At 41.0% G+C, this 26,468-nt stretch overlaps 4 protein-coding genes across 4 annotated transcripts; 2 read left to right on the top strand and 2 right to left on the bottom strand.

The window, feature by feature from the left end:
• Positions 1-608: 608 nt before the first annotated feature.
• Positions 609-9,331, top strand: LOC137182834 (titin-like). Its single transcript, XM_067589357.1, has 4 exons — positions 609-792; positions 1,283-1,397; positions 1,749-8,015; positions 8,231-9,331. Exons 1-4 carry the CDS (start codon positions 772-774, stop codon positions 8,263-8,265), a joined length of 6,438 nt encoding a protein of 2,145 aa, XP_067445458.1. The 5' UTR covers positions 609-771; the 3' UTR covers positions 8,266-9,331.
• A 483-nt stretch (positions 9,332-9,814) lies between these two features.
• On the top strand, positions 9,815-11,710 carry LOC137182837 (calcium and integrin-binding protein 1-like). Its single transcript, XM_067589360.1, has 7 exons — positions 9,815-9,973; positions 10,393-10,427; positions 10,548-10,650; positions 10,786-10,939; positions 11,023-11,141; positions 11,302-11,390; positions 11,495-11,710. The coding sequence occupies exons 1-7, from the start codon at positions 9,923-9,925 to the stop codon at positions 11,514-11,516; spliced, it is 573 nt and encodes a 190-aa protein (XP_067445461.1). The 5' UTR covers positions 9,815-9,922; the 3' UTR covers positions 11,517-11,710.
• LOC137182836 (RCC1 domain-containing protein 1-like) lies at positions 11,492-14,521 on the bottom strand. Its single transcript, XM_067589359.1, has 8 exons — positions 14,236-14,521; positions 13,876-14,085; positions 13,621-13,786; positions 13,397-13,518; positions 13,220-13,321; positions 12,298-12,453; positions 12,171-12,200; positions 11,492-12,038 (listed from the first exon to the last, which is right to left on the bottom strand). The coding sequence occupies exons 1-8, from the start codon at positions 14,426-14,428 to the stop codon at positions 11,884-11,886; spliced, it is 1,134 nt and encodes a 377-aa protein (XP_067445460.1). The 5' UTR covers positions 14,429-14,521; the 3' UTR covers positions 11,492-11,883.
• An 81-nt stretch (positions 14,522-14,602) lies between these two features.
• On the bottom strand, positions 14,603-21,884 carry unc45a (unc-45 myosin chaperone A). Its single transcript, XM_067589358.1, has 19 exons — positions 21,706-21,884; positions 21,402-21,594; positions 20,509-20,684; positions 20,273-20,362; positions 19,980-20,147; positions 19,531-19,699; positions 19,216-19,386; positions 18,903-19,074; positions 18,452-18,752; positions 18,253-18,347; positions 17,954-18,095; positions 17,595-17,735; positions 17,326-17,453; positions 17,173-17,239; positions 16,960-17,073; positions 16,750-16,865; positions 15,879-15,996; positions 15,635-15,790; positions 14,603-15,514 (listed from the first exon to the last, which is right to left on the bottom strand). Exons 1-19 carry the CDS (start codon positions 21,727-21,729, stop codon positions 15,227-15,229), a joined length of 2,829 nt encoding a protein of 942 aa, XP_067445459.1. The 5' UTR covers positions 21,730-21,884; the 3' UTR covers positions 14,603-15,226.
• Between the last annotated feature and the right edge of the window lie 4,584 nt (positions 21,885-26,468).

Below are 26,468 nucleotides of genomic sequence, written 5' to 3'. Positions count from 1 at the left end.
TTTCAGAATAAAGGTTTATGTTAAAAATAGTAATTTATATAATCTTGAGTTACCACATTAAAGCAATGTAAACATTTAGATCAACACTGATGTGATTACATTTTTAACATGGTTTTATTAGAATTTTTGATTTGGTAAGTAAATACAGTAGTAGTATATATAGCAGACAACTGCTATTCCTCATAGATCAGCAAATGAAAACAGGAGACATACAAGGTTACAACATATTGACAAACAAGATAATGTTACATCCTGTACATATTGTTGTACATGTTAAGTATTTTGTAACCTTTTTCTCCCACTCTTATTATTTTAGTGGCATACTATTTGTTCAGGGAGGCTCTTGTTCACTTCACTATGTCTGCATATATAACCCACCTAACCCAACCCCCAACAAAAACACACACACACACACTCACAAAGGTATTTAAAAGATGTTTTTAGATATCTAAATAGCCATACGGTAATTCCCCTTTAACAGCAATGATATGTGTACAATATTTAACTGTTGAGCAACTTTCCAGTTTTTCAAAGCTGACCCATGTTGGCTCAACTAACTTTGAAAGAGGGAGCAGCTGGCCAATGATGCATCACGGTTATTTTAGTCACTGCATGCTTTTGGAGATAAAGCAGGCAGTGATTGGCAGAGCTGTGTATGTCTGGGGCTGTTTTGGGGCTCATAGCAGTAGCTGCATCTTGTATTAGCTGAATCTTAAATTTACATTTTGTCTCTCATACATACATAAATAAGGACAAGTAAGACAAGAAAGGATGGAAGCGAGCAACAATGAAGTAAGTACAGTTTTGTTTGAAATTTTAATACTTGACAGCCATAAAATGTTAAGTTCTTAAGTTACCGAAACTGTTCAAACATTTTTTGTCTAGTGAATTTTCATATGTGAAATGGTTTCACCACATGAGATTTTTAAGTTGAGTTTGATAATAATGGGGTTTTATCTGTTCGGTAGAACAGTTGGCAGTCTGGTCTGCCGTGTAATGTTATTTTTAACACCATCAAGAGTTTCTATTTCCAGTACACTACACTCTCTAGAATACATGTTAGCATGTTTAAAACACTAAAGTCAGTCTTAAAACAGAGGACATTTTGTCAAAATCCTTAATTTCTGATGACATATGTATAGCAAAAGTATTAATTTGGCAATTCCAAACAGCCACACTAAAACATCAGTCATAGAACAAAAGTGGAAAAATGATTGCCCTGATAAAGTGTTTGCTTAAGTTTGATTTCATTGACATTGGCAGTTTTGTTTCTGTTTTGTAGACAAGAAAGAAAGCAGAAGATAAGGCTGACACCCTAAATATAAATATGACACCGGACACTGATGCAGCGCTCACAGAAAAGGATTGCCAACCATCCTCCACTCTCATTGTCCAAGGTATGCCAAACATTCATCCTATCACCATGTAGTCTAAATGGCAAACATTAAAACTTGGCTTTAAATTGAAAATAATATTTATATTTGTAACATTTATAGTTGTAAAAATGAAAACTTAATGCAATATAACACAGTGTAAAGTAATATTAAAACTGATTTGTTTATAAAGTTTCCAGCAAATGAAAAGCAAAATACAATAATCTATCAATAATTTCACTCAACAGAATGTTGTGTTATCACAAAAGCATTAACAAACATGCATTTCACTTTTCATGTGAATCTCAGATAATCAGTCTGCACAGTGCTTTTATCCAATGTTACATTTATTTAATTTTTTTGTTTCTTTACCAGGTCAGCCTGCCAGTTCCAATGAGAACAGAGGGCACCGCCGTACAGACCAACCCGGTCCTGTCACAGATAAGGAAAAAGCTATTAAACCAAAACTCCAGATAACGTTTAGCACATTCACTGTCAAGAATGGTGAAGAGCTGAAAGTAGAGATCCCAGTGGTTGGGCACCCAGTGCCAAAGATTGAATGGAAAAAAGATGGCCAGGCAGTCAAAGAGACATCCAGGTTAGAGGTTTCAACTACGTCCTCATTAACATTTCTTCATATCAGACATGCTACCAGGGAGCACTCTGGTCAATACTCTATCACGGCAAGCAACAGTGCTGGAAAATATACAGGAGAAATCACTTTGGTTGTTCTTGAAAAGCCTGACCCACCAACAGGGCCTGTGAGGATTGATGAGGTCAGTTCTGACTATGTTACCATCTCCTGGGAGCCACCAGAATACACAGGAGGCTGCCAGCTAGACAACTACATTGTGGAGAAACGTGACACTGCAAGTACAGACTGGCAGACTGTGTCAGCAACAACAGTAAGAACCACAATCAAAGTCACCAGGCTGAAGACAGGTAGTGAATACCAATTCAGAGTGTTTGCAGAAAATAGGTATGGAAAGAGTACCTCAATCACATCTCCCATTGTAACTGCACAGTATCCTTTTAGTGTGCCCACGGCTCCTGGCACCCCCTTTGTGTCCACAGTGACTAAGTACAGCATGTTGGTTGAATGGGAACCTCCAGCCAAAGATGGAGGCAGCCCCATCATCGGCTATCATCTTGAACGCAAAGAGAAAAACAGTATTTTATGGACCAAGCTGAACAGACTCGTTGTATCTGAAGCCCGCTTCAAAACAACTGGACTGGAGGAAGGTATTGAGTATGAATTCAGGGTTTTTGCTGAGAATATTGCTGGACTCAGCCCATCTAGCAAGATATCTGAAGGCTATGTGGCAAGAGATCCCTGTGATCCACCTGGTAAACCTGAAGCTGTTGTCATCACTAGAGAGAATATTACACTTCAGTGGGCAAAACCCAGGTATGACGGTGGAAGCACCATTACAGGCTATGTTGTTGAAAAGAAAGAGCTCCCAGATGGCAGATGGATGAAGGCAAACTTCACAAACTTTATTGAAACTGAGTTCACAGTCACAGGTCTGACAGGAGGCCAGAGTTATGAGTTTAGAGTAACTGCCAAGAATGGTGCAGGTGTTTGGAGCACACCTTCAGAAAGTATAACTGTCATTGCTCAGGATGTCATTGAAGGACCATCAGCATTCATGGATCCTAAATTCAAGACTACTACTGTTGTTCAAGCTGGTGAGACATTCAATATTGATGCTGATTACTTTGGGAAGCCCCTCCCTGAAGTAAGGTGGCTGAAGGATGGTAGGGAAATCAACAAATCTACACCAAGAATGGATGTAAAGAACACGCTCACTCATACATCTCTGATTGTCAGGGAGTGTACACGTGTGGATGGAGGGCACTTTGTCTTGAGCCTCAGTAACATTGGTGGAACAACATCTATCTCAGTTAATGTGAAGGTCCTGGATAGACCTGGTCCACCAGATGGACCTCTGAAGGTGAAAGTTGTCAGTGCAGAGAAGTGTAATCTTCATTGGAACCCCCCTTTAAATGATGGTGGTGCCGGTATTTCCCACTACATCATTGAAAAAAGGGAGACCAGCCGTGTCACATGGACAGCGGTTGAACCTCATGTTGAAGCTGTCAGTTACAAAGTGACAAAACTGGTGCCTGGCAAAGAATATATATTCAGAATTGCTGCTGTGAATAAATTTGGTGTTGGTGAATTTCTGGAATCAGACCCCTTCATTGCACAAAACCCTTTTACAACACCTAGTGCACCTTCTACCCCTACAGCCAGTGCGGTGACTGGAGACTCCGTAGTGTTGACATGGGAGAGGCCTGAGACTGATGGGGGCTCAGAGATTGATGGCTACATCCTGGAGAAACGTGACAAAGAGGGTGTCAGGTGGACTAAGTGCAACAAGAGAAGACTAAATGACTTACGTTTCCGATGCACAGGGCTCACTGAGGGACATCACTATCAGTTCAGAGTACTGGCAGAGAATGCTGCTGGTGTTGGTGCACCCAGTGAGCCAAGTGAGTATATTAAAGTCTGTGAGGCTACTTACCCACCTGGTCCCCCTACCAACCCCAGAGTGACAGACCATTCCAGCAGTACTGTGTCTCTGGCCTGGTCAAGGCCCATTTATGATGGTGGAGCTGCTATCAGCGGATTTATAGTTGAGATGAAAGAAGCAGCAGAGGATGAGTGGATCACATGCACACCCAGCACAGGTGTAGAGGACACAAACTACACCGTGAAGAGACTAAGAGAAAATGCAGAGTACAATTTTCGTATATGTGCAATGAATGTTGCTGGAGTTGGAGAGCATGTGGATCTACCTGGGTCTGTAGTAGTGGCTGAGAAACTGGAGGCACCTGAGATTGAGTTGGAGACTGCTTTGAGAAAGATTGTCAATGTTCGAGCCTGTTCCACATTACGTCTCTTTGTCACCATCAGAGGAAGGCCAGAACCTGAGGTCAAATGGTCAAAGGAAGGCGGCATTCTCAGTGAGCGTGCTCAAATTGAGGTAACAAGCTCCCACACAGAGTTACTAATTGAGAATGTCAATAGAAACCACACAGGGAAGTATGTGTTGACTGCTAAAAACTGCAATGGCTCCAAATCGGCATTTATCAATGTCAGAATACTGGACTCTCCCAGTGCACCAACAAACCTAGAGGTGAAGGATGTAAAGAGAGACTCTGTGTCCATCTCCTGGGAGCCACCTCTCATTGATGGAGGATCAAAGATTTCTCACTATATCGTAGAAAAACGAGAAGAGGCAAGGAAGGCATTCTCAAGCGTCTGTAGCAACTGTGTGAGAAACTCATACAAGATTGACAATCTCCACGAAGGATGCTTTTATTATTTCCGTGTCCTGGCTGTGAATGAGTTTGGCACTGGACTGCCAGCAGAGACCAATGAGGCTGTAAAAGTGTCTGAGGCTCCTGTGCCTCCTGGGAAAATCACAGTGAGTGATGTTAGCTGCAGTAGTGCAAGACTCTCTTGGGAGAAGCCTGATCATGATGGAGGAAGTAAAATTACATGTTATATTGTAGAAATGCAGGCTAAGGGAGATGACACATGGACAATATGTTCAGAGGGTAGAGCATTGGATGTGACTATTAATGGACTGATAAAAGGAAAGGAGTATTTCTTTAGAGTGAGTGCTATGAATGAAAAGGGAAAGAGTGAATCAAAGTCCCTGTTGGCACCTGTTGTCGTAAAGGACATAAGTGCTGAGCCCATTATTAATTTGCTGTCCAATACATTCAGTGTGAAGGCAGGGAGTGATTTAAAGATAGATGTTCCATTCAAGGGTGTGCCAAAGCCAACAGTAGCCTGGAAAAAAGATGGCAACATCCTGAAAGAGACAAGCAGAGTAAATGTGCACACATCTGACACATCATCTCAGATCATTATCAGAGATGCATCAAGGATAGATGTTGGTGTGTATGAGGTGACCCTCACCAACTCGGTTGGAACCACATCCACTGAAATCTTTGTTAACGTTTTTGAAAGACCTGGACCACCAAGTGACCTCAGTGTGGTTGAGGTGAGTGCTGACTTTGTGTCTTTGTTATGGCAGCCCCCACTTTATACTGGAGGATGTCAAATCAGCAATTATGTTGTTGAGAAGAGAGATACAAGCAGTACAATATGGCAGACAGTGTCAGCTACAGTTGCCAGAACATCAATCAAAATTTCCCGTCTGACACAGGGCACAGAATATCAGTTCCGTATTGCTGCAGAGAATCGCTATGGCAAGAGTCACTTTGTTGAGTCTGAAGCAGTTGTTGCTCAGTATCCTTTCAAGCCACCTGGTCCACCAACCAAACTCCATGTTGTGAGTGCCTCAAAATCCATCATGGTGGTTGCATGGAGCAAGCCAGACAGTGATGGCGGAAGCCCTATCAGTGGTTACCATATTGAATGCAAAGATCATAGCAGTATTCTGTGGACAAAGTTAAACAGAAGTCCAGTGACCGAGAACCAATTCAAGATAACGACAGTTGAAGAGGGGCTGATTTATGAGTTCCGGGTTTGTGCCGAGAACATGGCTGGTGTTGGACAGTGCAGTAAAGCAACTGAGCCTGTAGCAGCAAGAGATCAGTGTGATCCCCCACGCAACCTCACAGTCACCAATGTAACTAACACCTCAGTTTCACTCTCATGGGACAAACCAGAATATGATGGTGGCGCTAAAATAACTGGTTACATCGTCGAGCGCAAAGAGCTCCCAGATAGTTGCTGGCTTAAGTGCAACTTCACCAACTTACTGGACACCTTCTTGGAAGTGACTGGCCTTGAAGAGGGTGCACAGTACAATTTTCGTGTTATTGCAAAGAATGCAGCTGATCTCTTCAGTGCATCCTCTGAAACCACTGGACCTGTTACAGTGCAGCATGATGTGGAGCCACCCAAAATTATCCTGGAAGACAAATTTAGACAGGTGGTGGTTGTCAAAGCAGGAGACCTCCTAAGAATAGATGCTGACATCTCTGGTCGACCGAACCCTACAGTGTTGTGGTCAAAAAATGGTAGAAGTATTGGCACCAAGGGAAGGGTTGAGATTACTGCAACAAAGACGCAAACCTCTCTAATCATCAAAGAAAGTGTTAGGAAAGATTCTGGACAGTATATTCTCACCCTACAGAGTACAGGTGGTATCACATCTAAGGCTATTACCTGCAAGGTACTGGACAGGCCTGGCCCACCTGCTGGACCTCTGGAAGTGTCTGGACTCTCAGCAGAGAAATGCACCCTGTCATGGGGACCCCCCCAAGAGACTGGTGGTGCTGAGATCATGCACTACATTGTTGAGAAGTGTGAAACCAGTCGGGTAGCCTGGACCCTTGTGTATGGTGACATGATGGCAACTACTTGCAAAATAACCAAGCTGCTCAAAGGAAATGAATACCTGTTTAGGGTGAGGGCAGTGAACAAATATGGGGAGGGAGAGACTTTGGAAAGTGAGCCCATCAAAGCCACGGATCCCTTTACTATCCCATCTGCTCCGATTGATGTCGAGGTCACAAGTGTAACCAGTGAAGTTATGACTATCTGCTGGAAGAGACCCGCCTCTGATGGCGGTAGCCGCATCAGCGGTTACATCATCGAGAAGAGGGAGAAGCATGGCGTTCGCTGGGTACGTGTCAATAAGAAGCCAGTCTATGACCTACGAGTCAAAGCCTCCGGCCTGCATGAAGGATGTGAGTATGAATTCAGAGTCTTTGCTGAGAATGCTGCTGGGCTGAGTGAACCAAGTATGCCATGCCAACTCACCTTGGCAGAGGATCCAAAGTTTTTGCCCTCCCCTCCTGCAAAGCCCACCATAATTGATTCATCCAGGTCCTCAATCACTCTGTCATGGAACAAGCCACTGTTTGACGGTGGAGCAACAGTCACTGGGTACAAAATTGAATTCAGAAAATCAACAGAAGAAGTCTGGGATGTTGGTGTGCACAACACCGATAAAACAGAGTTTACAGTAACTGGACTTACATCGGGTACAGAATATGTTTTTGTTGTGAGATCTATAAATAAGATTGGCATCAGTGAGCCCAGTCCTGAAACAGATCCTGAAGTGGCCATGGAGAGAGAGGAGGAGCCCAGGTTTGACGTTAGCGCCGAGATGAGGAAGACCCTTCCTGTTCAAGATGGCAGCTCCTTCACTCTGACTGTGCCTTTCACAGGCAAACCTGTTCCCAGTGTGACATGGGAAAAAGTAGATGTTGATCTGAGAATCAGAGGAATGATAAACACCACCAGCTCCGTCACTTCCATCACAGTGGAACGGGCAACACGTGATGACTCCGGCAAATACACAGTCAAGCTGCAAAATGCTGCTGGGAGTGCCTCTTTGACCCTGAGTGTGAGGGTTTTGGATTCACCTGGTCCTCCAACTCATATAGCAGTTAAAGATGTGACCAAGAACTCTGCCACTGTTACCTGGGACATCCCTGAGAACGAGGGAGGCGCCCCTGTTAAGAATTACCTTGTAGACATACGGGACATCAGCAGAAAAGGGTGGACGAGACTCACGGGAAAATGCCGCCGCCTGTCCTATAGGGTGTCTGACCTGGAGGAGGGAGGGATCTACTTCTTCAGAGTCACCGGTGAAAACGAGTATGGCATCGGTGTTCCAGCTGAGACAAAGGAGGGAACGAAAATGACAGGTACAATCTGAGAAGAACAACACACTCATAAGAGTTATTGTATTTAGTAGGAATCAAAAAAACCTTATTAGTGTGATGTGATTAGTGTCTAAATACAGTAGAATTTAAAAGATTTGAGAGAACAATTAGATATATTAAGCACTTAAACTTCTTTAATTGCACATTATTCTGCTTGCTGTATTAAGAGTAATTCTGTTTTTATCTTTTCATTTCAGATACAACAGACTGGGAGACAAATCCAGGAGCTTAGCTTGTCTCCTTCCCAGGGTTGAGTTAATCATTCCCTGATCATCATCCTCATCATCAAGATCCTCATCTATTTCTCATCTACATCCAGTTTTGTTGAGCAGTTAGCCAACTTATAAATATTTGTGATGAATTAATGCATTACTAATAGCTGCTGTTTTGTAATAAATGATTATGTTTCTTTTTAAATGTTTGTATACTAGTAAGCCTAATAAATGTCAGATTTTATTTATAGAGGAAAAATACCAGGATGCCGTGATTTTGTTTGTATCTGTTTCTAAATAGAAAAAACATGATTTTGTGTGTGGTAAAACTACAATAAAATCAAGATAATGAGAAAAATGTTAGTGCTTAACTTTGGATTTGTTATATAAAAGGACATACTGTTAACACTGGATGGCATACAGTCATCCCAAAGAAAAACAAGCAAGACAAGATTATACTGGTAATTAAAAAACAAACAAACAAACAAATTCTCCAGGGCAAGTAAAATGCCATGTTGAGCTAGTAAATCTGCAACTCACTGGCCCGATTGGGCAAGTGGTATGTTTTTTTTTTAAGTAATAAAATAAAAAATGTGTCAATCATTTTTTTGATCATCGTCATATTAGAAATTATGTTCTCTTTCTCTGCCACACAGCATAACCTCCTCCCCTTGCACATGTCAGAGAATATTGGCACAGCTGCTGGCCAATCAAGAATTGAGTAGGCTAGTAGTATTATGTGTGAAACAAACAGCCTACAGGATTATATGAGCACTGTCAAATAGAGGAATCAGTGGAGCATGTAATTTTTCACTGCCATAAACACTCTTGAGAACAAGAAACATTAAAAATGGAAATCAGGAAGCTCGGAGTGGAAGAAATGAGTCTAAAAATGTATTTGTTAAGGAGTCTATTCCATTATTTGAAAGAAATTGGGGTGATCACAAGAATTTAGTGTTCAGTGAAATATAGGGGATTGGTCATACAATTTTCAATATGCATGAATGTTTGTTGCTTTGTATCTATGACACTCTGTGTCCTTGTTCTGTTTCATTTACTTAAATAAAGATTAAACATGACAATTAACTTTAGTCTTTATTGTTATTTGATAACCCCTAATAAATAAAACAATTTGTATAGAGGCAAGTAAAAATTGACTTTGGGCAAGTAGATTTCTGACCCACTTGCCAGACCAGGCAAGTGAAAGAACACTATGAAAGATACATTTTACAAAATGAAACAATGTCACGACAAAGTTTTGCTTTTTGTTACGTTTTTGAATGCAATATTTACTTTTGATTGAACTTTTTTGTGGTTTACTGAGAGTAGCTTCCTGAACTTCCACACACATAAAGGGAAATTGCCCCTCAAAATTTCAAGAGTGGCACCAGGAGACAACTGGCAAAGGGAAGCCAAGTTTCACTGGTAAACTGTGTCAAAATAAAGATACAGGAGGATGAAAAGTTACAACTACACCAGTTAGCCCCAAGTGTCACCTGTTACTCAAAGGTAACAGCTGTTCGTAAGTACGTCACTATGGAAACCGTTACGTAGCTAACTACAGGAAAGGGAGTGCGCTAGTCAAAACACCGGAAGTAAGCGATGCCAACCAACTAGTTAGTTCAGGGGTAACTATTTACAACACCAAAAGTACATTTTCGAGTTGAAAATAACAAGATGGGAACAACAGCAAGTCAACTCGGGAAGGATTTGCTCTCAGAATACCAAGTAAGTGTCCAAAAGCTAAAACTACCAAAACAAATAAGACATCGTTTTGGACGCTCACCGTGTGGCTAAAGTTGAGAACAATTGTTTTTACGCCCCGTTTTAACCGAGGATAACGCTGTAGCTAAGTTAGCATAACGTTTTAAAGCAAAAGAGAACTACCAAAGCCTTGGTGTTTGAAGTACAGTATGATTTACTAGGTGCCTGTAGTCGTAATAAATCCTATAAAGTAAACATAACGTCGATGGCTGCTTTATCGAAGTGACAAGTTGTCATCAAGCTCAACAGGATAATCAAAGCTAATGTTGTTGCTAATGTCTGATAGTCAGAGTCAAAAAAAGTATTCCAGGGGTTAAAAAAAGTAGCTTTTGGGGTTACTATGTGACTGTCATCATTCAAATAATGCTTACTTTTACTTTAAGGAGCTGACATTCTTGACAAAACAAGAAATTCTCCTGTAAGTGACCAGCTGCATGCCACATGACATTCATATTACCAAGTTAAAAAAAAATTCAATTAATATAGCAGTGCTTCTTGCAACAATTGATGTTTAAATTGTGTCTTCTTGTTTTTTTAGTGCTCACAAGAGATTCACCGAACTGCTTACAAAAGATGAGAAAGACATTGGGACTAATACCAGAGTATCAATGGATAGGATTCTTACTCTGCCGGAGCTCAAGGTGAACAGTAAAACGGGAAAATGAGGCTGCTTAGTGGTTGTTTTAACTAGGATTGTCCTGTGCATTATGTGTTCTCAAGGAAGTGCTTCAAGTACTGATAAGCTGTACTGACCCTTGTACTTATTCCTGTCACAGTCCAATCCTTTCAGGGAAAGAATCTGCCATGTATTCTCAACATCTGAACACAAAGATGGAAGCCTCACATTTGAGGACTTTCTGGATCTTTTGAGTGCCTTCAGCGACTCTGCCACTCTGGAAATCAAATCCCACTATGCATTCCGTATATTTGGTAAATAAGTTAATAAAAACCGAGCTTTTACTAATACATTTGATGCAAATCAATCTGAGTATTAAGTATTTTGATATTTCCAGACTTTGACGATGATGGAACCCTTGACTTCGGTGATCTGGAGAAGCTGGTTAACTGCCTGACTGGTGACACAAATGACACAAGACTAACCCCCGACGAAATGAGACAGCTCATCAACAATGTGAGTTTGTGGCACTTCCCCTTTTTAAAGATGCAACAGCACTGTGGCCGCCAGAGACACATTGGCTGGCTAAAATTGTCCTCTGTGGTTGCAGCTTAGCACACAGTATGTTGTGATATGTCACTGGGCTTAATCGTTGTTTCTGCTGAATGTTGTTCAGATTCTTGAGGAGTCGGACATTGACAAGGACGGAACCGTTAACCTGTCTGAGTTTCAGCATGTTATTTCAAGGTCGCCAGATTTTGTCAGGTGAGTAGAAATCTGATTACTGTTCAAAAAAGTGTATTTTGCTTAACACAGTTTTATTAACTACATAATATATATATATAATATATATTTTCATTTCTCCACAGTTCTTTCAAGATTGTGCTGTGAAGACCTACTCTGGACTATGGAATTGATCGCCCATTAATTATTCTATTATGATGTGTGATTTTTTTTAGTTAGAACAGTTTTAGAGATTTGCCTTAAATTATATTTACCTGTGGATTTTACTGCCTTAACCCTTTTATGTGAAAGAAAAATTCTGATGTTTTTTAATTTCTATAAAGAAAGCTTCCAAAACTAAATTGTACCAAGATTCTTTCTTTTATACAGACATGAAAAGCTTTTATACATATATGTATGTGTGTATTCCAAAATACATTTAATTAAGAGTTCTGTATTTGTTATGACAACACACAGTTCCTGATATGATGTCCAAAGTCCATTGTTCATGTGTGTCAATGGGATTCCTTTATATTTAAGCATTGGCTACTTCCTCCTTGACCACAGCAGCAAAAGTGTTCCACGCCCCACATACTACATCGACCACACACATCTGCTGCTCCCTGAAGAACTCCACACGTTGGGGCTCATCTGAGCTCAAAATCTGGTGTCCAAGCTGGCCGTATTCACCTGAAAAGATAATCGAAAGATGGACAGGGAAGTCTTTTATTACTGGTACTGGGAATATGTTGCAAAGATCTAACATTTACAACACATTTACGATCTGTTAAAGTGTCAGGTTAGATTCAGATTTAGACTTACCCCAGCCCCAAGTGTAGAGGTCACCTGCGGCTAAAATTAGAGAATACGAGATGATAAAGATGACTGACATTAACTCACTGAGAAAACATGCATCAATACACACCCATAGTTGAGAGAGATATCTTACTTGTTACTGCAGCTGTGTGCCGGGAGCCGCAGCTGACTGTCTTGATTTCACATGGTGGAGTGATATCCACAAGAGCTGGGAATGCCTGGATGGATATGAACACTTCTTTGTCATCCTCTCCCTCCTGTGGATCTTCACGTGGAGATGTGCTGGCATCTTGGCAGAAAGCAACAGTTCAATTTAAGAAAAGTCAATGTTGCTAAACTTTCCACTTAAATCATAATTTTGAAGTGGTTACTGCTGGTAGCGTAAGAGTAGTATGTGTATTTCAATTAAACGGATGGGTTCATTAAAAACACAGTTTCATAATCTTTGTTTTGGCTGCTCATTTGCAGAGGGCAACATTAGACAGGCATCCTTTAATAGATGGTAGATGTCATTGAAAATGTTCATGTTGAGGTCTTGATTTACTGTAACTGTATCGTGCTTTAAAACAAAACGCGACTGAGTGCATTAAATTGGGGTTAACTACAGCTGAAAACTCAGCAAATCACTCCAAAGCTATTTGGATTTATAGACAGCAAAAGGAAAGATAGTTTCAGTTTTATGAGTTCAGGTTTTGAGATTTCTATCCCTGAGATTTCTGTTGCCACCTGAAAAATAACAGAAGCAAATTCTATTTCATTCAATTGTGCTTGCAGGATTGAAAAATGACATTTCGACAGCAACATCTTTTTTCCAGAAATAATAATATCCCTGTCACTCTGGATAGAGTAATCTGTTTGTGTTTCTGCTGCTACTGAATGTTAAAATTATGCAAGCACCACAAACGAAATGCAATTCATTAATTGTGTTTGTGTGGCAACAGAAATCTCAAGAGACAAAAATCTCAAAACTTGGCCAAATAAAACCAAAATCACTGTATCCACATGGCTAGATACCCCTGTTAGAAAACCCTCAAAAAAACCCAAAACAGACCTACCTGCTTGTTGCCCACTTTGCTGCTGTGCTTTCCTCAGAGCTTGTGATGGAAGTCCAAGCTGGCCGCTCTCATTCCAGCCCCACACATATAGGTCACCCCCATCTGTGAAGAAAAAGGTAATTTGAATTCATTCTTTCACCAGCTGTGAGCATACCCACATTTCTGTATGACACTTACCACTAATGCAGACAGAGTGCCAGCCTCCTGTGGCTACACAGCTCATGGGCATCCCCCATAGTGCCTCCACTGCCCTGGGCTCCTTCTCAGAGATGAGGCCTCCGTGCCCCAACTGACCGTGGCTGTCAGTTAAACACAAGAGCTCATTGAAGTTATATGTGTATTAAAATATATATACATGTATTATTTTTCAGATTATGTGTGAAGGTGTGTTCGGGCGCTACCTGCCCAGTCCCCAGGTGTACACAGCTCCAGTGGCACTGAGAAGGATGGCATGCTCTGCACCCAGTGCCAGACTCTTGGCTTTCAGGTGTGGTGATAGGGACTGGTAGAAGGGAGGTTTTGTGGCTATGTAGCCCCCAGGGACTAATGGGAGATTCAGATGCGTACCTGGAAAGCAGAGGGGAAAAAAGTACTTTTGAGCCTCTTTTCACAACATACTTCAAGTAGCTGTCAGAGAAGTTTATGATAGACATTACCAGAACACTCTGGCTGGGTTTTTATTTCCATGCTCCATGCTGGAGTCTTCTTTTTGGTATCCAGGTCCCAGGACTCAACTCTGTCAGGGAAAACCAGGGTCAAATATGATTCACTGATGAAAGCGTCCTTGCAGCCACGGCTCTCTGCCACAGATATGCATTCTTCAGAGGTGACAGCCCCGAAACCTGCCAGGCACACACAGCCGTCACCTAACAGAGAGCAGAATTAACACTGTTTAATGACAGCTGTGTACACAGTGTAATATTACAGACGCTTTCTATTTCTGGTACAGATTAAAACAGTGTCTAAACATGGGCTCACAGAGCTTTTAAAAGTTGATTCATCTCTGATAAACTTACCATCCAAATGCAAAGATGCTCTTCGACTCCAACTAGCTCTGATATCCTGTCTGCAGCCACTTCTGTCCACATGACTACTGAGCTCTGTTGGATTAATCACTTTAACTTCATTCACGGTGTCGCTACCTTCAACTAACTTCTCATGGACACATATCTGCCCAAATGCGTTGAAGCCAAACCCGAACCAACGCATTGGGAGCGCTTTGAAATCCGCTGGTTTCTCATCTCACGGATGCTGCGCTGTGCAACGCAGTTGTCCGCATAGTTTGAACGCTCGTGAACACAGTAGATCTGCGCATGCGCTGCTGTGTTGCTGCAATGGCTTTGACAGCAATGAAGTGACCTCGACATATATGTGACAATATAGTTCAGGTATGGAGAAGTTTTATTTACCTGCTCATGTGTACTGAACACACAATTATAAAAACAACCAACCATACAGTTAAGACAGTGGGAATGTAGTGGAGTGATAACTTAAAAGAAAAAAAACAATAAGCACACAAATATGTTAATGAAATGTGTGTTATGGGCAGAAATCATTATAAAATAATGAATAAAGTAGTGTGTAAAATGTAAAATAAGAGAAATGCATTTTTTTAATCAAATGTCAAGGAATAGGAATGTATAAAGTCACCTTATTGGACTTCAAGTGGAACAGACACTTTGCATGATGTGCATGAACATACAGTATAATGAAGACAAATAAAATCAGTGGAAAAGCAATGTGAGGCAGCAGCCAAAGATATTCAGTGACAAAACACTTGTGAAAGTATCTTCTGGTTTTCATATAACACATTTCCTCTATAAATTCTGTATTGCTTTCACAGTTTTTTGTTAAGGTGTAAGACACACGAGAATCTCCGGATCACCTTTTTCCCATCCAGACCAAAACTGACTTCCAGCTAAGGTGAAATGACTTCATTGACCCCTCATACTGCTTACAGCACTTAAACAATGCCATGGGGCATGTCTGCAAACTGCAGCAGTGTTTTCAGGGTTCAGTTCCCTCTGCCTTTTCTTTCCCTTCCCTGTTCCTGATGATGCCATACTCCACAGCCTTATCCAGGCAGTTCTGAGCTATCTTCGAGACCGGCTCCGGCGTGCTCGCTCCTCCCTTTGCCAGGACAGAAAGAATCTCCAGAGCTTCACTCTCCATGAGCTTGTCAGCGAGACTCTTCTCTGCCTGCATCATGTTGTGAATGATGACCACTCCGCGATGACGAAGGTCGGATATTTCACTGAGCAGCAGCGCCTGAAAGATCTCCAGCCACTGGGTTGTCTGAGAAAAAAGCACAATACAGAATCCTGTCAGCAAAAACAGAATTAAAAAAAAAAAAATAGTATTGTTGAGTTGGTGGAGGTGTGGTGGAGCAGGTGTCTGCTGCAGTGGTCTGCTTACTGTGTCAGGGATGCGAGCGCACAGCTCAGGCTGCTCAGCAGTCAGCATGGCCAGTGTTCCTGCAGCAGCTTTCCTCAGCCTTTCATCCTCCTCTCCGCTAAAGAGCACCAGCAGCTTCAGACGATCATTCCCAGTGGCCAGGTACAGCTTCTGCACCTGAAGACACACAAACACCCACTGCTGTTAGTTCAACTTTTCTACAAATTTGTGCCATTGAATTGATGACTAACACTGTATGTCTAACCTCTGTGCTCAGGACCAAATTACACATGCACTCTGTGGCAGATGCTCGGACCAGGTCATGCTCCTCAAACATGTAGCCTTCAATTTTTGGTACAGCCTTCTCCTTTATGATCTTTTGTCTGAGAAACAAAAACAACACACGTCAATACAAGCAGATTCTCTAAATGCTGATATTAAACTGTGTCAGAATAAGGCAAACATTATGGGAGGGCAAAACTTGAGACTTGAAAGGAAAAAACGTGCAAGTGAAACGTTTTGACCTGGTAAAAACTGAATAAAAAAAACAAAAAAAACCCAGCACCATACATGTGCTTGTATAATTGCACATGTTAAATATTAATTATACAGTACTGTGCAAAAGTTTTAGGCACTTTAGAGGTGTAGATCCCAAATTTATTCTGCAGCATGACAATGATCCCAAACATACAGCCAGAGTCATAAAGAACTAAAACTTTTGCACTGTAATATATATAAATTACATACATTGAAAACACTATGTAATGGTCATCATTCAGAAACCTGAAAGACTTTCATCTGGACTTGCAAGGTGATTGTGAATTCATGTAATTTCAATGGGTCTTGCTTTGAGCGACTTGAGACATGACTTGAACTTGCCCCAGAAGACAACAATATTTTCACAGGATTATCATTTTTAAAATAGGATCCAGTGTTTGTCAGTGAAAATGACACATAACTTTATAGCTATATATAATATATCTTTCTTTGAGAATATTAATTTAGAAAATGTAAAACATGAGAATAAAACTGAGGGTCTGGATTTGTAAACAAGTTCAAATATTTGTTTTTATGTTCACATTATAATTCGCTGTGTACATGTACTCTTTAGGAGAGACTTCCCCCTAGTGGCCAACCTGAGTCTATCACTGATGCCAGCCAGGTTGGTGAGGGCCATGAGAGCCTCGAAGTTCTGCAGCAGGGAGCATTCAAGACTTAGAAGACTGACAAGCGGGCGCACCACCTCATATATCTGATTAAAAAAAAAAAACATGAAAGAAAGTTAAACAAGAAAAGCTGTTTAGATATTTTTAACCAAAGTGATTGATTACTGCATGTCTTCTTACCCTTTCTCCTGGGAAGGCAATCTCAGGATTGGATGTGATAGTTATTTTGGCGAGGGCTTGTGCGGCTTTGATTTTCCCTACATCTGTGTTGTCGGATGCCAGTGGGATCAGAGCCTGTGGAGGAAAAACAGTAAACATAAAATCATGTAAGACTCCTAGGCAAGGCGTTCAGATCAATGTGCAGGCTAAATAAAGCATATCACAATGCTCTACCTTTCCTCCACCCTGTGCCACCACTGTGCCTCTGTCTTCCTGCCGTTCCACCAAAGCCAAAAATACCCTGCCGTGAGAGATGAATTAACAAATACTCTGAGTAAACCCACAGAAAGAACAGTGAGTTAAAAAGACTTCCAGTCATTTTCCTACCTGGCAATACACTCCCTACAAGCCTCAGTGAGGGCTGGACTTTCCTGTTTGACCATACACACCAACGCAGACACCACACCAGCCTCAAGGAGCTTCACCAGCCTCTTCTCCACGTAGGAAGGTGCATCCTGACACACAAAAGACAAAACACACTTTTTAAAAGAAAAAAATACATGTAACATATTTTCAGAACAAAAGAAAGAACAGGTGATGTTACAGTAGGTGATCTACAGTTCGATATTTAAGGAAAAGTAGCATTGGAAAGGTACCTTGGGGTGCTCCTCAGGCACATGTTGCTTTGCATACTTGGCCAGCTCTACCATCTGAGGGTCTGGCTTCTCCACTTCGTAGCTGTTGGTGCAGTTCACTAATGTGGAGCCCACAGCAAAGAGCACTGTCTTATCCTCAGACTGCAGGGAACAGAGAAAAACAAACAAGGATGTCGTTATCCCAGTCAGTACCAGTATGAAACATTTGTGTGAATTCTTATGGTTTTGTGAATTCTCATATTACATAAAAATAATTATCACCACTAAGACCCTTCTCTGAGAGAAATCATTATTTCAGTGTACTGTCCATGTGTCTCAAGTATTAAAACAAATCCCACAACTACACTGAGAAATCAAACCTTTGCTAGTTCAAACATGGCCTGGAGAGCGTTCTTGTCTTCCACAAAGTCCTCCTTCACATCAGCATCAAAGGTGAGATAGGCGAGGCCTTCCACAGACCACCGGCGGGACGTTGGAGGCAAAGACTCATTACACAGCCACCTAGCAGAGAAGGAGATACAGCTTGCGTCTTATTTCAGATCCAAGAAACCACTCATTATCTGTTGTGTTTTAATCAGGTTGTGCAACTGTGGGATCATTCACAACACCTTTCTCCTAATCTACACTCAATTTTAAGATTCAGCACAAACATACATACTTCCTGCACTGCTTGGCAAGCTTTAGTGTAGATCCTTCTGCAAACTGCTTCATGCTGAAATCTGTCCCTCCTGCTGACCCAAGCTTGCACAAACCCTGTGAAATCATCAGAAACCATAGTTAGTTTTATCTATATTTAGAGATGTTCTTTTCTCCAACTTTCTGAAAAAAAAATACAGTTGCTTCGCCGCAGTATTTACCACCAGAGCTCTCACGCGTATCCTGTCATTCTCACTCTTCTTGTAGAGGTCCTTTAGAAGTGCCACGCCGTTGGCTGTGATGAAGGAGGCTCTCTTGGCCTTGCCTGCAGCATGGATAAGAGCCTCCACTGCTACCTGCTGGTGAGTCACATCTTCAGAAGCGCACAGAGAGATCACTGCATCCATCATTCCTGACATCTCCAGAGTTCTGTTGCCCACATCGCTCGGTCCTTGGAGAAGCACTGATACTGTCTGGATGGCTCGCAGCTTGGCGTCAAGACCCTGTCGGCTAAAGTGTTGCCTGCACAGAAAATCATAACCAATAAGATTTTAAGTTTGTCATAAAATAAATAAGTTTTCTTTTTTGGTTTATGGAGTATAGTAATGTTTTTTTTTCCCATGTTAACTAACAGAGGCTACAAAATTGGCTGTATCTTAGTGGGCAACTCACTGAACATATTCTTCACATAGTTTGTTGAAGTTCTCCCTCTCTTTGTCGCTCTTAAGGTCATCGTAGAGTTTGCTGAGCAAGACAGAGCAGCTCATGTGAGAGTTGTCTGTAAGAGGTGGTCCTTGTGAGAGCTCAGGTACTGTGCCTGCCACCTCCAGGATCTTCTTCAGCCCTGCAGGAGGACACAGAGTTCATTGATCTGGGTAAACCCATGCCAGTTCAAACTGATGACTAAATGTCTGAAATGGGCTTGAAATGGTCGAAGCCACGTGCAAATTTCATTTTATGCATTATGTACAGATGTGTTACCTACCCTGGTCTATCACCCATAATGTGAGAGAGTTGTCTGGGTTTTTTAAAGACTTGCGGGGCACTTGTTTGACCAGGAGGTTGATGGCGTTATCTCTGCCAGGCCCTGATACATTAGCTGCTGGCATCATCTCCAAGAGGTGGCGCAACATTGAGCGTAGCTCCTTGGACGGTTCTGTGTTAAATCCATACAATCAATCAAAATACAGTCAATCAACACTGAAAGCACAGAACAGAAAGCTGATGCACACAGAAATTTGTTTGTTAGAGGTCAACTTTCCAAACCCCAAATATAAACATGATTAGATTCCAAACTCACCAGGAAGTATGGCTTCATCTTTCCCTCTGATCTCTCTTTTCATGCCCTCCGTCAGAGCCTCAAACATCACCTGCAGCAGGTGGCAGGCAGCCAGGGACACAGTGGAAGCCCCTGATCCCATTACTGCACACAGCTGCTCCATTCCCAGCTCATTCACTATAGCCATAGTCTGGGAATAAAACAATAAATGTCAGCAATAAAAAGCAGCAGAGCAATTCATAAATGTTATTACCGTTGTGGATATTTTCTCCTATAAGACATGGATGTATTTACATATTGACATCTGTTGGTGATGGTGCTAAATCAGAAATAAGAAACAAAAATTAAGGAACAAACGACAACTAAGAGGGGAATCCATATGTTCCAAAAAAGAAAACAGTTAATCCTTGTCAAAAAGGGGCTTTAAAGATGATGCGATGAATAAGTTTAAAGGAAATTGTAGCACTTACTCTAGACTGATGTCCTGTGCACAAGCCAACCAGGGTCCTCAGAGCAGAAAGGACAATCTCCTCCAGCTTTGACTGCAAAAGTTTGTGAATCAGCTTCACTCCATCGTTACGGAAGATCTGCTCAGCTCCTGCCTCTTCTCGAGATAACACCACCAGATTCTGAGCAGCCTGAAATTGATTGATGGACCACATTATTTTTTTTAGAGGTGCAATACCAAATGAAACATATTATAAAAAGCAGTGAATTACAGCAGTTTGTATGGTTATGTTCTTGTCTTATGAGCCATCCTTACCTTCTGTCGGTCCACGTCTTTGGCAGATGCATCTAAGAGGAGGGAGAACATTTGTTGCACACGGGCATCTGTGGAGTTTTGTTGCGCCGACTACTGGGTTTAAGAGAGAAGATTCTGATTAGTTTATGTTAAGTTATAGTTTATGATTACTTAAAGTTTTCTCAAGGTACAGTTTTAACGAGACAATCCTCAACGACCCTTCTTCCACTGAAACAATTAAAAAAGCATCACATCACCTTCTGCTGGATCTGTGCTCCCAGCTGTCTGAGCAGATCCTGAAAGGCTTTGTTTTTGGGCTCCATCTGGGCACACCTCTGAGCATCCAGAAAGGCCTGGTCAAGACGACCGAGTTTCTGAAAAGCCTGAGCCCTCCTGAACCTGGCTTTCACATCTCCCGGGTCAGTATCGAGAGCTGAAAGGTGAAACTGACATTCAGGGTAACTGTGTACATGCATAAAACTTAATCCAGTTACAGACACAGTTCATGCAACAATACAGTAATTGATTATTTTGCCCAGCATGTGAGCTATTCATCATAGAGCTGCAATGATTACTTGATTAAATCGTTAAGTCAATTTACAGAGAATTTATCACCAACAATTTTGATAACAGATTAATCATTTTGGGTCATTTTTAAAAAAAAACAAAAAACAAACCCTAAAATTATCTTGTTAAAGCTCCTTAAATGTGAATATTTTCTGGTTTAGACTGTTGGTCAGGATAAAACAAGACATTTGAGGCTGCACCTTGGGCTCTGGGAAACAGTAATAAACATTTTATTGACCAACAACAACAACTAATCGATAATAAAAAATAATTGTTAGTTGAAGACCTAATTCATTACCTCATGATAATCTATATGCTTACAATAGATAAACTACAATGTTGGTTGTATTTAAGTAGAGAGTGGTTCTCAATCTCAAGTAACCACCCCAAGGTCTGTTATTTTCATTGTATCTGATCTTATTTTTGGAAAGAGATGCTTGTTTTGAGCTTTTCGAATGTATTGTGATACAGTCCATATGACACAACTCAGCATTTAACAGTGAAAGTGTCTGAATGGATAGATTCAGCTCTGATTCAGTGTGCGGGTACTTCTCGTATCTAGCTGAGTTTGTAGTTATCCCACCTTTGGAGGAATCAGCCTCTGCCTTGCTGTAGTCCTCCAGTTTGAGGTAGCAGGCAGAGCGGTTGCGGTGCAGAACAGCCCTTTCTGTTTGGCTGTCACTTAGCTTCAGTGCTTTGGTGTAACAGCAAACAGCGCCCTGCATGTCTCCTGCCTTGAAAAGGGTGTTTCCCTCCTCCTTCAGGGCTGCAGGGTCCTAGGTTAAGGCGATAAGAGCAGAAGTATGCAACAAGTGCCAGGTATGACTGAAGTGTGGCTACTAAGCTAAAAAAAAAAGGGGCTGTGTATTCACATGCTGTTACCTTACCTTTTCTTTTTCACTCACACTCATCTTCAAGGTGCTATACACAAGTCGGCGTTAGTAAGTAGGGTGAATACGTCGTTTAATTGAACTCTCCTTGCTCAAAAACACTGCTAACTTCAGCCAAACATGTTAGTTATGCTATATCTCACTATGCTTCCGGGTGTCGGGAGCACGATGATGACGTTTTCGGCCTCAGCCCCGCCCCTCAGGCCACGCTGCATTACCATAAAAGGAAGAGAGAAGTCAGAGCATCTCTGCCTCTATCTCTGCTTTATTTGGTTACATTTTCATACTGTGGTGCTCTCCGCTGCTCTCAGACACAGAGGATTTAACAAGCTGCTTATGTAATAATAGAAGAGGAGTTCTGAAAGCCAGTAATTCAAGTTTAAATGCTCACCTCAGCAGTGTACATTTGTAAGCAAATGTTTGGCCACCCCTTGACAAATAACATATTTTGGTGTTTTTTTTAATTAAAAAGATGTAAAGACAGCCTCTCTTGGATATGGAAAAAAACACAATATTTTCAGCAAATAATAGTGCATAGTTACTTTTTATGTCATAAGCTGAACAAAAATAAAAACATCATTGTGGCATTTGCAAAAGTTTAGGCTTCCTACATAGTCAGTGCTTAGTAACACCCCCTCTGACAGATATCACAGCTTGCAAATGCTTTTTGTAGCCAGATAAAAGTCTTTCAGTTCTTGTATTTGGGATTTTCTCCATTCTTCCTTGCAGAAGGCTTCTAGTTCTGCAATATTCTTGGGCATGCACAGCTCTTTCAAGATCTACCCACAGATATTCAGTTATGTTTAAGTCAGGGGATTGCGAGGGCCATTCCAAAACCTTCAGCTTGCATCTCTTGAGGTAGTCCATGGTGGATTTTGAGATATGTATAGGATCCTCTTTTCAGCTCCAGCTTTTTTACAGACGGTGGGATGTTTGCCTCCAGAATTTGCTGCTATTTAGTGGAATCCATTCTTCCCTCCACCCGTGCAATGTTTCCTGTGCCTCTGGCTGCAATACAACCCCAAAGCATGATGAATCCACCCCCATGCTTAACAGTTGGCAAGATGTTCTTTTCATGAAATGCTGCTCCTTTTTTCTCCAAACATACCTTTGCTGATTGTGGCCAAAGAGTTCTATTTTAGCTTCATCAGTCCACAACACTTGTTTCCAAAAGGCATCAGGCCTCTGTAGATGTTCCGTTACATACTTCTGACATTTATGATGAGGATGCAGGTAAGGTTTTCTTCTACTGACTCTTCCATGAAGGTCTTGTTTGTGCAAACATCACTTAACAGTGGAACAGTGCACCACCACTCCAGAGTCTGCTAAATCTTCCTGCAGGCTTTTTGCAGTCAAATAGTGGTTTTGCTTTGCCTTTCTGACCAGCATACAAGCAGTTCTCTCTGAGAGTTTTTTTGATCTTCCAGATCTCATCTTGGCCTCCACAGTTGTCCTAAACTACCATCTCTTGATTACATCACACTATGGAAACTGCATGCTGACAATAGTTTGCCATCCTCTCATAGTCTTCCCCTGCATTGTGGGCATAAATAACTTTCATAGCTTTCAGAGTCTTACACAGCTGCTCAGAGGAATCCATGGTTCCTGAGTGTTTCCACAAGGTTTGAAGAGCCAGAGTATTTGTAAAGCTTTGAAATTGGCACCAGCTGACATTTCCTAATGACAATTGTTGACATGCCTCAGGCCTAACGGGCTGATTAAAGTCTGAGACCTTGTAGAGACTTCAGAACTTTCAGGGTGCCCAAACCTTTGCACATGCCACAATGATGTTTGTATTTTATTTTATTTTCAATTTATGACATAAAAAGTAACTATGCATTCATGTTTGCAGAAAATATTGTGTTGTTTCTATATCTAAGAGAGGCTGTGTTTACATCTTTTCAATTAAAAAATCACCAAAATCTATTAATTGTCAAGGGGTGGCCAAACTTTTATGAGCATAGGCATATCTGATGTATGTTTTTTTTTTTTATCAAGAGTTTAAGGAGCCAAAAAGAACACCAATTACAACCAGGGCAATTAACAAGATTTTAGAAACGGTGAAGTCAAGAACTCAAATTCCTCCACCTGCCCGAAGAAATGTTTGATGAGACTCTACCAGATTCTGAGCAGCCTGAAATTGATTGATGGACCACATTATTTATTTAGAGGTGCAATGCCAAATGAAATGTATTATAAAACAGTAGTGAATTACAGCATAGTTATGTTCCTGCCTTATGAGCCATCCTTACCTTCTGTCAGTCCAAGTCTTTTGCAGATGCATCTAAGAGGAGGGACAACATTTGTTGCACATGAGTATCTAGTTGTGCTGACTACTGGGTTTAAGAGAGAAGACCCTGATTAGTTTATGTTGAGTTATAATTTATGATTAGTTATGTTTTTTTCAAGGTTTGGTTTTAATGAGACAAACCTCAATAACCTTTCTTCCACTTAAACAATTAAAAGAGCATCACATCACCTTCTGCTGGATCTGTACAAAACCTGTACGTTCTTGTTTTATTCATTTAACTAGTTAGTTTTATTGTTCTGCAAAGCAAGGTTCTTATGTGCAGCAGTGTTTTCTGTGATAAAGGAGATATGTTGACATGTCACAGTAGGAAAGGCACAGGTCTAAATAATAATTTGAATGATGTCTGGATTCCATTTAGCTGTTTCAGTTTCAAGGTCCTGGTATTGTGCACACTAGCTCACTCTCACACTGCCATGGTTTCCTGAGACACTTGAATAGAGCAGAGAACTTAACTATTATTAACACCTCCGTTTTTCCCACTATAAGTCAAAAATATTTGCAGTGAAAAAGGCTTATTTCCTTGGGGAAACCTTGCATAGTGTCTAAACGCAGCTTTAAAAAAGACAATTCTCCACATTGCCAGGAATATAATTTAGAGGGAGAAATAACAGGCAATAAATACATAAATAAATAATTTCAGTAATTGTTTTGGCTCTACAGTCATGATTAAAAAGATGAACTAATATTAACTATCAGCTGTAAAAAGCTCACCATGTCTAAACTCCTCTTCAGGTAATTTCCTCTATGGTAGCTACATTCCTAATAACAACACTCTCACTGCAAAAAAAAAAAGGGCATTCAGTACAAATATACAACGCCAACATATATATAACAGTGAATGTCAGAATATTATGAGTCAATTGAACAAAACCAAAACAAGGATCCATGTTTAATGCAAACATGTGTATGTTAAACACTATGCAGTGAAGTAGCCATAGTAACTGTAGTAAGCTGTCAGTCAATATTTAAGTGGAGTAAAAACTACAGCATATTTTCTTCTGATATGCAGTAAAATATAAGATCTCACAAAATAGAGACACAATAAAGACCCTGAGCCTCGATACTGTACTTCCTTTTGTTAATTTATATGTGGTGGATTAATTTGAATATGAATGGTGACAGTTTCACTCAGTCCTGTCACTTTGGAGCAAAAGTAAAAATGGGTCATTGTATTTTGAGTCCAGGCATATTCGTTTGAAAATGGATTAAACTGTAAATATATACGCATATATACATGTAAGGTACTGTTCTGCCACTAGCATTACAATGTCTCCCTTTAGGTCAAAACCACACCATGAAGTTTCCTGGTTTGGTATTTCCTGGATCAGTCCCCTGGAGACTCTCATGTAGCAGGACAGCCCAGCACCATTGTTGTGTGTCCTCTGTTGCCTTAGAGACAAGGTGGTTCCCTTTGAGTTTTGTACTCAAGTACACCTGTGAAGACTCTCACATTACTATGGTAGCTTTGTGTCTTTGAAGAATATCCAGCATGGACAGTTGGTATATATATCTCCTAAGGGCCGGTCTGACCGCGAGACCTCATACATAACAGATCCACAGGAGATCCATGAGGCTCAGTGACAGCACCAGGGACCCATATGAGCCCCAGTCTGAAATCAAAAGCAGCTGTGTAAACATTTGTTCCTCATCACAACTTTGTTTTGTGAGAGTTTACGCTTTCAGAATAATTTATATTATTTATTTACATTTATAATATTTTTAAATCTGGAAAAAAACAGTCTCAGTTGTACACAGCATTTTGAATGATTTTGTAGATCCCTTTAAAAGCCTCTTGTGACTGGAGCAGAACCAAAACAATACCATCTGTTCCCGTCGTGTCCCACACAGTCTGCTAATTAATTATTGAAGTGTTGGCAAAGCTCCAGTTTCCATAAAAATATAAAGAGTTCCTGAATGATCCATCAAAAGAACACAACATGCAACTCACCTGCAAAGCACTGTTACATTTTCCATACTGGGCTTCTCAGGTGTCGTAAATGCGAAGTGGTTCTCACTTCTCTGCAGAAGTCAGGCTGCTATTTATGCTTTAATGATTTCAATGATACTGCTTGAGTCCATCTTTCTATAAGCGAGTGGCTTATACATGAGGTAGCCAATCCAGGGGTCGCAGTAGTCCCCATAGGGTAGCATTATAAAAGTTGCATCGTGACATAACTTAACATTCACATCAAGAAACACCCCCTCCTCCCATTTTCATGTTTCTGTCACATCAAGCACTTTGACAACTGGACATCTCAAGTATGCCATCCATGGGGGTCCATCTTTGGGTAGTAATACTGACAAATTACTTCATTTAAAATCAATTAACAGATCTTTTTCACGGAAGACATTTTCATATGTCACAGTAAGAAAAGCACAGATGTACAAAATAAAAATAATGATGGGTCAATTTCTTTTAGCTGCTTTGGTTGCAGGGACATGGTATTGT

Source organism: Thunnus thynnus, chromosome 5 (assembly GCF_963924715.1).
Source record: "Thunnus thynnus chromosome 5, fThuThy2.1, whole genome shotgun sequence".
NCBI lineage: Eukaryota > Metazoa > Chordata > Actinopteri > Scombriformes > Scombridae > Thunnus > Thunnus thynnus.
Note: the sequence above shows the minus strand (reverse complement) of the source record. Positions and strands in the feature narration are given on the sequence as shown.